General features: G+C 44.5%; 1 protein-coding gene across 3 annotated transcripts in view; it reads right to left on the bottom strand.

Moving 5' to 3' along the window:
- Positions 1-12,027, bottom strand: part of LOC124544864 (putative lysozyme-like protein) — a 180,775-nt gene that overhangs the window by 154,828 nt on the left and 13,920 nt on the right. For 2 of the 3 annotated variants that reach the window (XM_047123575.1, XM_047123577.1), the window contains exon 3: positions 38-74. In XM_047123575.1, coding sequence (XP_046979531.1) covers positions 38-74 — 37 coding nt within the window. The remainder of the gene's footprint in view (positions 1-37; positions 75-12,027) is intronic. The other variant, XM_047123576.1, reaches the window with a different exon arrangement.

The following is a 12,027-nucleotide window of genomic DNA, read 5'->3' as shown; positions in this document are numbered from 1 at the left end:
AGTGTATAAGTTACGTATGAATTAAACTTGTACATACCTTCACGTTGGTGGAGGCAGATTGAGTCACAATTATCCTGTAAAAAAGAAATTATCATATTTTTAACTTTTAAAGAACATAGTTCTTATATAGGAAAACAGCGACCTGTAATAATTATGTATAAACAGGAATCAGTCTTGATCGGGATCATAAATGATATTAAGAGTGATATGTGACATGTAAATTATTTGAATCAGAGGGAAACGCTGCATAGTGGTTTAGGAACTGGGTGTCACATGTGTATATAAGGAACTTAAGAAGGGAGTACAAAACACTGGATAGATGTGAGAACTAGTGTCTCAAAATAGAGGAGGAAAACGGCCTCAAAGGGATAAACTTGATACTGCAATCAATTTCAATTTGTCATTCAGATTCAGAGATTTAATTAAGAGTTTTTTTTGTACACTACTGACATATATATGAGGGCGTTTAGAAAAGTAAAGATACAGTGGTTGGCAGTCCTTAAACAGAACATTTATTTAGAAATCGTCAGTTACATCTTATTAACTTGATTATTTGTTATTTTTCGACATAATCACCCCTGTTATCGAAACATTTGTTAAGTCGGTGCGCAAGCTTTTGTATCCCACAGTCATAGAAGGTTGCCACCTGTTGTCAGAACCACATTTCAACTTCATCTTTGATCTCTTCATCGTCGTGGAATGATTTTCCACCAAGATATAACTTCAGGTAACGGAAGGCATGGAGGTCGGTCGGCGCAAGGTCCAGGCTGTATGGCGGATGGTCCAATACGTCCCATTTGAATTGTTTGAGTAGTGCTTTGGTTACGAGCGCTGTGTGAGGCCCAGCATTGTCATGAAGCAAGCGGACTCCACTTGTCAGCATTCCCCTACGTTTGTTTTGAATTGCCCTTCAAAGACGTTTCAAAGTCTGACAATATGCAGCAGCATTAATCGTCGTTCCAGGAGGCATAAATTCCAATAGGAGAATGCCTTGTCTGTCCCAAAAAACAGAAGCCATGATGTTCTTCGCTGAAATCGACGTTTTGCAATTCTTGGCTTTTGATGAATTAGAATGGCGCCATTGCATTGATTGTTGCTTGGATTCAGGTGAATCGTGATAAACCCACGTCTAGGCACCTGTCACAATGTGATCAAGGAACTCATCACCTGATTCAGCATTGCGTGCGAGGAAGTCGAGTGCAAAGCCCATCCTTTTCTTTTTGTGTTCTTCTGTTAACAGTTTTGGAACCCAGTGCGCACAGAATTTCCTGTACCCTAACTTGACAGTCACAACGTCATACAGAGTTTTCACTGACACGTCCGGTATTATCTGAAGCAATTCATTCAATGTGAGACGTCTGTTCGCATGAATTGCTTCCTCCGTTCTCCGAAGAAGGGCATCAGAGATCACAGATGGCCGACCTGTTCTTTGTTCGTCATGAACATCGGTCCTACCTTCAGAGAATTCGTTACATTTTGTCGATTCATGATGTTCCCATAATCAGAAACAATTTCTTTTTGAATATCTGCTGGTCGCTGACCTTTTGCATGAAGAAAACGTATGACGGAGCGCACTTCGTATTTGGTGGGATTTTATATCGGCGCAGCCATTTTAAACACGACATACACCAACCAGAAGCAACGTTCAACTGCCGAACGACCGCGAGGAGAAAGCTAACGGTTCAAGGTTAACACGAGTGTTGCCAACTTGCTCGCCAAAACTCTTCTGTTCCTCTGGCGTATGGTGTATCTTTACTTTCCGACATACCCTCGTATATTAAAACACGGAAGTGTGGAATTAGCAGTTAATAAAGTAAACGAGAGTATTAGGAACGGCAGTTGCTGAAATGTAAATAGACTACTCAGCCATGCTGACTCCGAATTATGCCTATCCTTGTACTTGGCAGTCTATCTACTTCCGATTCCCGCCGTTGTTGCAGTTATGCCGTGGTTCTTCCTTCTTCTACGAGTGGCAGCAGCGATGTGTATCGATACTTGCGCCGTGTACCATCTTTGGTCTTGTGCATATAGTTTCCAGCTAGTGTGTGTGCGGGCAGTCGGCCGGTTGGTGCGGACCAGGGAGGATATCTCAGTGCGGCCGGTCGGATGGCTCTGCTGAGTCCCTGCGCAGTGTCGGAGCGTTTGTGTAGCTGTCCGATCGCTACGAGCATCGTGGCTCACCGAGCCAGAACTTCAAAGTTGAGCGGTGTCCTAAGTACGCAAGCCACGTCCGTTCATGATGTGTCGTTCGTTTCGGTGGTTTGCCGTTGGGGAGCTTTTCCTGTGAGCAACAGCGAGTGTTTGTAGTGGTGAATTCGAGCCGCCATGCAGTGGAATTAACTACTATAGTCAACCAAAATTCAAGTGCACCAGCGGAATTTTCTGGATTGTGGCCGTTAGTGTTCTGGCTATCTGCCCTGACCACTGACGTACACTCAGGCCGTGTTCCTTTTGGTGGAGTCAACCATATTACCTTATTACCTTATTTCAGATTCAAGTGTACCAGCGGAATTTTCTGCCTTGTGGCCGTTAGTGTTCCGGATACCTGCCCTGGCCACTAACGTAATTTCAGGCAGTGTCCTTTCCTCAACTGTTGTCACTGTTCATCATGGTGTGTAGTTTTGACAGCTTAATACATATTTCTGAGCAAGCATTAAAGGAAACAAAAGAAAAATTCAGAGTAGGTATTAAAATCCATGGAGAAGAAATAAAAACTTTGAGGTTCGCCGATGACATTGTCAGAGACAGCAAAGGACATAGAAGAGCAGTTGAACGGAATGGATAGTGTCTTGAAAGGAGGATATAAGATGAACATCAACAAAAGCAAAACGAGGATAATGGAATGTAGTCGAATTAAGTCGGGTGATGCTGAAGGAATTAGATTAGGAAATGAGACACTTAAAGTAGTAAAGGAGTTTTGCTATTTGGGGAGCAAAATAACTGATGATGGTCGAAGTAGAGAGGATATAAAATGTAGACTGGCAATGGCAAGGAAAGCGTTTCTGAAGAAGAGAAATTTGTTAACATCGAGTATAGATTTAAGTGTCAGGAAGTCGTTTTTGAAAGTATTTGTATGGGGTGTAGCCCTATATGTTAGTGAATTATGGACGATAACTAGTTTGGACAAGAAGAGAGTAGAAGCTTTTGAAATGTGGTGCTACAGAAGAATGCTGAAGATTAGGCGGGTAGATCATATAACTAATGAGGAGGTATTGAATAGGATTGGGGAGAAGTTTGTGGCACAACTTAACTAGAAGAAGGGATCGGTTGGTAGGACACGTATTGAATAGGATTGGGGAGAAGTTTGTGGCACAACTTAACTAGAAGAAGGGATCGGTTGGTAGGACATGTTCTGAGGCTTCAAGGGATCACCAATTTAGTATAGGAGGGCAGCGATGAGGGTAAAAATCGTAGAGGGAGACCAAGAGATGAATACACTAAACAGATTCAGAAGGATGTAGGTTGCAGTAGGTACTGGGAGATGAAAAAGCTTGCACGGGATAGATCAGCATGGAGAGCTGCATCAAACCAGTCTCAGGACTGAAGACCACAACAACAACAATACATATTTCATTGTGGATAATGACGTCCGTAACAGTTTGGTCCTTGAGTTCATGTACCAATTGGTGGCCAGCAAGTAGTTTGGTTAGTCGGTCCATGACTGTATCTTGCTTGGGTTACCGACAGATCAATTGTAGTAGGTCCACCACCTGTCTCATCTAAGTGAACGTTAATGTTTCGAGGGCAGGCCTTCCCCCCCCCTTCCCCCCCCACCCTGGAGGCGTCTGAGTTCCGTTGTCTATACTGTCCTTTTCATGGATGTTTAATGGTCTGGTGGTAATGTAATATAGCCAATGCTGTTAAAAATTATTATTGTGTTTTATGTAAATCAAGGGCCTTCAGCCCGTATAAGTAAGTGTGGATTCTGTCAAACGGATATTTCGCTGAAAGTTACTATTGTTGTGCTATCTTTTCGTTTAGTGGGCTGTCAGCCACTTAAATCTTAAAGGTTTGAGGTATTTTGACTCGGGTGAGCGTGTTGCAGTTAAAGCCTTCATGCTTGGAGTTGGATGGGAGGAAGTTTGAAGATAGTGACTTGCGCTATCACGGAGAACAGAACATGGGGGCCAGGCCAGGGGTCGCATTATTCCAGTGGCTGTTAAGTTAGATGCCGTGTTTCTCTAAGTTGCCTAACCCTCTGGCTTATTTCTTTCAGGGTCCGACCGAATTGATTGTAGAGCGAACTGTTTAAGTAGAAAATGTATTGTGGTTGTCGGTTCGTCTCGAACAACAGACGGCCACTTTTCGCGTTCTCACACCACGTGATGCTGTCATTGGTATACCCGCTAGCTAGAGGCGAGTTGCAGAACATCCTCTCACGAGCCATGGCCGAAGTGTTTACCTTGCAACAATTAAGGGGGCTCGTGATTAGTCAAAGATTAACCACTGGGATTCGGAAACGACTTGAGTGCTGCCGCATTTAGGAAGTGCAGCGGGGTCATGAGCAGTTATATCAGTATGTCGATATAGTCCACACAGCTTCTTGTCCTTGCTGCATCTGCATTATCCTTTGAGATCCACGGGCGTCGGAAGGTTGCAGGGTGCGACATGGGGGCGGATTACATATTATCCACATCCGCTGAAGTTAGCAAAATGGAATTCAGGCGTTGTTTCAGATGCAGCATTACAGCTCATTTGGTACGCTTTTGTGATCAGCCCCGTGCTCCTGGAGCCAATAGATGACGCCGGGTTGGCACGCGAACCAGAGTTCGAGTCTCTAGGCCTTGGTGCACTGGCGTGGTCACCCCCGCATCATTCCCTTTGCCTTAAGTTTGTTCTCGGATAGGTGGCGAGCCCGTTTGCGCGGTCTTGGATTCCGGTAGTTCCTTGTCATTATTGAGTTTTGAGTGGCTTTTGGAATTTATGCATCTTACCGGACTCCGTTTGGTCCCATCCTCGGTGCAGAGATGTTGGGTGGCCAAATGCTGTGTGTTACCTTTGCAGGGTTGGGTACGGGGAATGCATCGGTTGCCGATTATTCCTGGCCTGTATCTTTGGTTAAGGGACTGCCTGTTAATCTAATATTGGGGTGTGATTTCATTTATAAAACCGGACTCATTTTGGATTATTCCGCTCATACCTTTTCCTTTAGGTTATCACCCGGTGAGATGTTTGGCTTTCGCAAGTGTGCTAAACCTGGTGTATGGCGAACTGCCAGGCCCTTCGGCGTAGAGGTTGCAGCTAATGAATTTGATCTGGCGCATCTCTTACCCAATCAGGCGTCTCACCTGCGCGATTTGTTGCATAGTTTTTCTAAACTGCTTAACAATAACCTGGTTGTCATCGGCGTTCTTGAATATTATATCCGTTTGTCTGATGACACTCCCGCTAGGATATCTCCACAACGCCTCTCAACCCTGAAGTTTAAGATACTCAGGGCTAAGATATCTCAGATGCTGCAACAAGAAGTCATCAGACCCTCTACTTCTGTTTATGCTTCTCCAATTTTTCGTGTACCTAAGGATCAGGGGCGGAATTTCAGACCTGTCGTTGACTACCGGCAATTGAACGACAATGTTGTACTCGAATCAGTACCTTTGCCAGATTTGCATAATTCTTTTACTTGGTTTGCCGGTGCTAATTGGTTTACTGTTCTTGATTTGAATCAGGCCTATTATCAATCTCCGTTGGCTGAGGAATGTAAACATGTCACTGCCTTTTGTACTGATTGGAACTTGTTCGAATTTAACAGAGTCTCCTTCGGGTTAGCTAGCGGAGCGGCGGTGCTCACTCCTTTATTGGATAATATTCTTGGGGACTTGAAGTTAGTCGATGTCTATAATCATGTGGACGACTTGGTTATCTATAGTCGTTCGTTTGAGGAACATTTGGACACGTTCGGCAGGTTCTTTTGAGGTTACAGCGAGCTTGTCTGACTGTTAAACCTAGTAAAACTGCGCTATCTAGGCGGAAGGTATCTTTCTTAGGCCATATAGGCTCGGGTCAGAGTATTCGCATTGACCAAGAGCGGACGAAAGCCCTGTGGGCATTGCCTCCTCCTGTTGATATGCGGGGAATGCTAGATTTATAGGCATGGCAAATTACTTTAGGCGCCTTAAAGGAGTGCGTTTTGAATGGGGACCTGCCCAGGAGGCTGCCTTTGAGCATATTGAGACAGCGATGGCCAACCCGCCGCTTCTTGGGGTACCCGATTTTAGCAAAAGGTTTGTCGTGCAGACTGATGCTTGTAATGCCGGTATTTCAGCTGTTCTCCTCCAGGAATTTGAGGGGCAGAGACAACCATTTACATTCGCGTTTCGGCGGTTAACAGATGCCGACCTTAAGTACTGTCTATGAGTGGGGGACCTTGGCCGTTTTGTTTGCATTAGAAAATTGTCGGTTCTACCTTGATCATCGGGTTTTCCAATTGGAAACCGACAATCAAACGTTGAGCTGGGTACCGGCGAGGCCGCGTAAAATTGGCCGTACTGCCAGGTGGCCAGTACGTATTTCAGCATTTCAGTTCGAAGATAAACATATTAAAGGTTCTGAAAATGTCTTGGCGGATGTTCTCCGCCGGATGTTTACCAAAGACGTGTGTATTCAGAGAAGGGAGCAGGTAGACAGCGACAATCTTAATTGTATGGTGTTAGGTGTAATTCCCCTTTTGTTTGAGGACATTGCACGCCATCAGGATCAGGACTATGTGTGGGCTGGTATTAAGCAACGTGTGTTGGCAGTAGAGCTTTCGGAAGAATATGAGATTAAGAGGGGTATTCTTTGCAGGAAGGTGGGCAATGCTAAGCAGTCTCAGATCTATTTGCCTGCTACCTTTGTGCGTCCGTCCTTCGGTTATTTTCATGATTCATTGGTGGATGGACATTTAGGGACTTACAAGACGCTCCAAAAGATCAAGGAGCATTTAACTTGACCCTCTATGGGCCAGGATGTTAGACAAATGTCTCTTGTGTAAAGTAGCCAAATCCAGCAATGCCATTCAACAAGGCTGGTTGAGTTCTGAACGAGAGTCCTCTCCCGTGCACAAGCCCTATATTGATTACCTGAGGCCTTTACCTCGGACCAAAAGGGGTCATCGATATGTACTCCTTATGATTGATGCTTTTTCTAGGTTTACTTGGCTCCTTCCGAGTTGTAACGCTACCTCTACCACCATGATTAATGACTTGACTAGAGTCTTTAGTGTTTTCTGGCACATAAGCAGCTGGTTAGTGATAACGCTCCTGCCTTTCTTTCGGACCCCTTTAAGGCCTTCTGCTTTCAGAATGGTGTTACGCATGTCATCACCACCCCGTATTATCCCCAGGTGTCCTTTGCAGAAAGGGTTAATAGGAATCTTAAGCCCCTTTGATTATTTACCATCAGAAAACACCCTGCAAATGGGACTGCAGTCTTCCCTGGCTCAGTTTTGCCTTTAATACCGCCATTCATGAAGCCTCGTGAGTTACGCCTGCATCCTTGATCTTTTCCTATCCAGGCAATTCCCTTCTTTCCAACTTGCGGGGAATCCAGGACCTTATTCCACATGACGTTAATCCGCGGGTCATCAAGGAAAACTGGAAAAGGGCCAGGCTTAATATACTCAGAGCTCATAATAAGCAAGCCGAGCTTTATAAACGTAATTGGGAAACCTTTAAGGGTAGGCCAGGGGACCAAGTTTATGCCCGCAATTTCTAAGGGAGGCAGGTGTGCGGTGCCAACCTTAGTATATTCAATCCGCGTTTCCTGGGGCCATGCGCTATTATGCAACTATTAAGGCCAGTAAATCTCTTGGTTAAGGAGAACAGCTCAGGCGAGCAACATCGGGTTCAGCTTAGTGAAGTTAAGTTCAAGTACCTCGGGGTTTGAATTAACCCCTTTCTGGGTTAAGTTTGAGGAGGGGGAGGTTGAGCCGTGCTCACTCCGAACTATGACTTTCCTTGAACTTCGCTGTCTATCTGCTTCCGGTTCCCGCCGTTGTTGCGGTTATACCATGGTTCTTCCTCCTTCTACATGTGGCAGCAGCGATGTGTATAGATATTTCCACCGTGTACCATCTTTGGTCATGTGCATATAGTTGTGTGTGTGCGGACAGTCGGTCGGTTGGTGCGGACCAGGTAGGATATCTCCCAAGGGAACCTCCCCATCGCACCCCCCTCAGATTTAGTTATAAGTTGGCACAGTGGATAGGCCTTGAAAAACTGAACACAGATCAATCGAGAAAACAGGAAGAAGTTGTGTGGAACTATGAAAAAATAAGCAAAATATACCAACTGAGTAGTCCATAGGTATGATATGCAACATCAAGACTCACGCGAGTTCAGGAGCGCCGTGGTCCCGTGGTTAGCGTGAGCAGCTGCGGAACGAGAGGTCCTTGGTTCAACTCTTTCCTCGAGTAAAAAGTTTAATTTCTTTATTTTCGCAAAGTTATGATCTGTCCGTTCGTTCATTGACGTCTCTGTTCACTGTAATAAGTTTCGTGTCTGTGTTTTGCGACCGCACCGCAAAACCGTGCGATTAGTAGACGAAAGGACGAGCCTCTCCAATGGGAACCGAAAACATTGGATCGCAAGGTCATAGGTCAACCGATTCCTCCACAGGAAAACACGTCTGATATATTCTATACGACACTGATGACGGCATGTGCGTCACATGACAGGAGTATGTTGTCGACCCGCCTAATTTGTACACTTGGCGAATGGGTAAAAAGATTCTTCTACCTTGCCCGATTTAGGTTTTCTTGTGGATGTGATAATCACTCCCAAAAAAGTGATGAAAACATAAGTGTACGTCACATAAACTGCAACAAATGAATGAAACAGTTTCACAGTCGCACAGTTTTCCCTGTGCTCTGTCAAAACATATGTTTTTAACGTTTTCAAATTTTTCCGTGTGTACACCGTCAAATCCTGCATATGTCCAAGCAGATCTGAATATGTCTTGGAATTTTGGACAGCGAAGTTGATTATGTGTGAGTGTCTGAACTCTGATAATTGACGCACGATCACGGAAACAATACTGCTTTGTGTACCTGTGCAGCTTCGCAAAACAATTGTCTGAAAATAAAACATTGTACTTTTTACTCGTGGGAAGACTTGAACTGAGGACCTCTCGCTCGGCAGCTGCTCACATTAACAACGGGACCACGGCGTTCCGGAGTTCACATTATCCTTTTTGATGCCTATCTTGCGCATGGATTAATCAGTTTGTATATTTTGTTTACTTTTTTCATAGTTCCACACAACTTCTTCCTGTTTTCTCGGTTGATCTGTGTTCAGTTTTTCAAGGCCTATCCACTGTGGCAACATATAATAAAATCTGAGGGGGGTGCGATGGGGAGGTTCCCTTGTCATTGCGGCCGGTCGGCTGGGTCCGCTGACAGTCCCTGCGCAGTGTCGGAGCGTGTGTGTAGCCGTCCGATCGCTACGAGCTTCGTGGCTCACCGACCCTGGGCGTCAAAGTTGAGTGGTGTCCTAAGTACCCAAGCTACGTCCGTTCATGTTGTGTTGCTCGTTTCGGTGGTTTGCTGTTGGGGAGCTTTTCCTGTGAGCAACACCGAGTGTTTGTAGTGGAGAAATCGAGTGGAATTAACTGTATTGGTTCACTACAATTCAAGTGCACAAGCGGAATTTTCTGCCTTGTGGTCGTTAGTGTTCCGGTTACCTGCCCTGGCCACTAACGTAATTTCAGACAGTGTCCTTTCCTCACCTGTTGTCACTGTCCAACACGGTGTGTAGTTTTGACAGCTTAATACATATTTCATTGCGGATAATCACGTCTGTAACAGTTTGGTACTTGAGTTCACGTACCGATTGGTGGCTAGAAAGTGGTTTGGTCAGTCGGTCCGTGACTGTATCTTGGTTGGGTTACCGACGGATCAAGTGTAGTTGGGCCGGCCGAAGTGGCCGCGCGGTTCTGGCGCTGCAGTCTGGAACCGCGAGACCGCTACGGTCGCAGGTTCGAATCCTGCCTCGGGCATGGATGTTTGTGATGTCCTTAGGTTGGTTAGGCTTAACTAGTTCTAAGTTCTAGGGGACTAATGACCTCAGCAGTTGAGTCCCATAGTGCTCAGCCAAGTGTAGTGGGCCCACCACCTGTCTCATCCAAGTGAACGTTAATCTTTCGAGGGCAGGCCTCCCTCCCCCCAACCTCCGCCCCCCCCCCCTGGAGGCGTCTGAGTGCCGTTGTCTCTACTGTCCTTTTTTTAATGGTCTGTTGGTAATGTATTATAGCCAATGCTTTTAAAAAAAGTTATTATTGTGGTTTATGTAAATCAAGGGCCTTCAGCCCGTATAAGTAAGTTTGAATTCTGGCAAGCGGATATTTTGCTGAAAGCTACTGCTGTTGTGCTATCTTTTCGTTTAGTTGTCTGTCGGCCACTTAAAACTTAAAAGTTTAAGCTATTTTGAATTTTTGCAAAATCAATTGTAGGCCTTCAGCCACTTAAAACCTTATTATTAAATTAGTTATTGTCGTTGCGTTACTTTTTCATTTAGTGTGCTTTCGGTCACTTAAAACCTAAAGTTTTAAGGTATTTTTGAATTTTTGGAAAATCAACTGGGGCACTTCAGCCGCTTAAAGCCTTATTCTTAAAATTTCCCCTTAAGCGAAAACGTTCCGGCCTTCTACCTTAAAAGATTATGGTAATATATTTTAAAATGTTGAAATTTAATTGTGGAATTTAGCCGTTTGTATTGCACCTTGTTTATGTTTGTTCTAGCCACCTTTGCCTTGAGGTTTTCAGCCTAGCTGTGATATACGTATATATTTTAATTATTTTATTTGGAATTTTAGCTGGGTGTCTTCAGTATTTCTTGTTTGGGGGCCTTCAGCCATGAAAGAATTGCATTTTGTAACTCGTAGTAGTAAAGGTCCGGCTAAGCGCCGTTTTGTTTTAAACGTGTTATTAAATTACAATGAATTACAATTTTGAAGTGAAACTGACCGCCACCTTGTTTGGACCTTTCCACAATCCTTATCACCTGTTCTGCCCTGCGGGTTTAGCGGGCGTTTCAAGTACGTCATTATCACTTCATTACCCCAAATATGTATCTGTCTTGTACCAAATTAATTTCATTTACCCTTTACTTATACGAGCAACATACTTCCGTAACACATCAAGATTAACTTAAAATACGAAGTGCCCTTTGTGCAGGTAAGATGACAATCTGAGAAGCAATGCCTCCGAGTTCTTTATGCGAAAATTCTTAAAGCTCTTTAAATAAAATAACTTTACTAACATTTTATATCTTTTTTCTTCATGTCTACAAATTTATTTCACAACATAGTCAGCCCGCTTACGAACACATGTCATCCTAAGAGAGACTGGTTTCTTGATACGATCACTGTACAATGTTGGACTTAGTTCACGGAGCGACAACCTCATCTCTGCTTCCACCGCTTCACCATTATCAAAGTCAAGTCCTCGAAGCTGCTTTAAATTTTCGAAACGGAAGAAAATCGAAAGGGGTCGAGCCATGACTGTATGTAGGATGATCCGTGTCAGTGAACCCAAGGCGTCGGTGTGCTGCACATGGCACAGCACTCGTGTGCAGCACTCAGCTGGAGGCACGTTTTCTGCATGTTTACAACACACTATTTCTCACGAACTCACATAATTACGGTACACATCGCCAATTTGGATCCCTCTAGCGTCAGAGGTTTGCAATTTACATCGGCGAAGTGGGAAAGTCGGTCGAGTAATATGCATGGCATTTAACTCCTCAACCGATACTGCGAATAAAACAAAAAATTCACAGACATTATTCCTCGGCACGTCCTGGTATTTATATGGGTGACACCATAAGCGGGCGTAAGACTTCAAGACAAACGGAACATTGGCAGTTGGACTTTTACATGGGAAGGTTGACGTCTCTGAATGATTGGGACCGCAGCCTTCCTGTGTGTCACACATTCAAAACATACTTTACGATCTGGAACATTAATTGGTTCAAAATGACCCAATGTGTCCAAAACAAAAGCACCGTTGGACGTCTGACTTGCCTATGCGAGAAGTCAGTCTTCCACACG

This window comes from Schistocerca americana, chromosome 8 (genome assembly GCF_021461395.2).
Source record: "Schistocerca americana isolate TAMUIC-IGC-003095 chromosome 8, iqSchAmer2.1, whole genome shotgun sequence".
Lineage (NCBI taxonomy): Eukaryota > Metazoa > Arthropoda > Insecta > Orthoptera > Acrididae > Schistocerca > Schistocerca americana.
The sequence above is the reverse complement of the archived record's forward strand: the minus strand, read 5'-3'. Positions and strand labels throughout refer to the sequence as shown.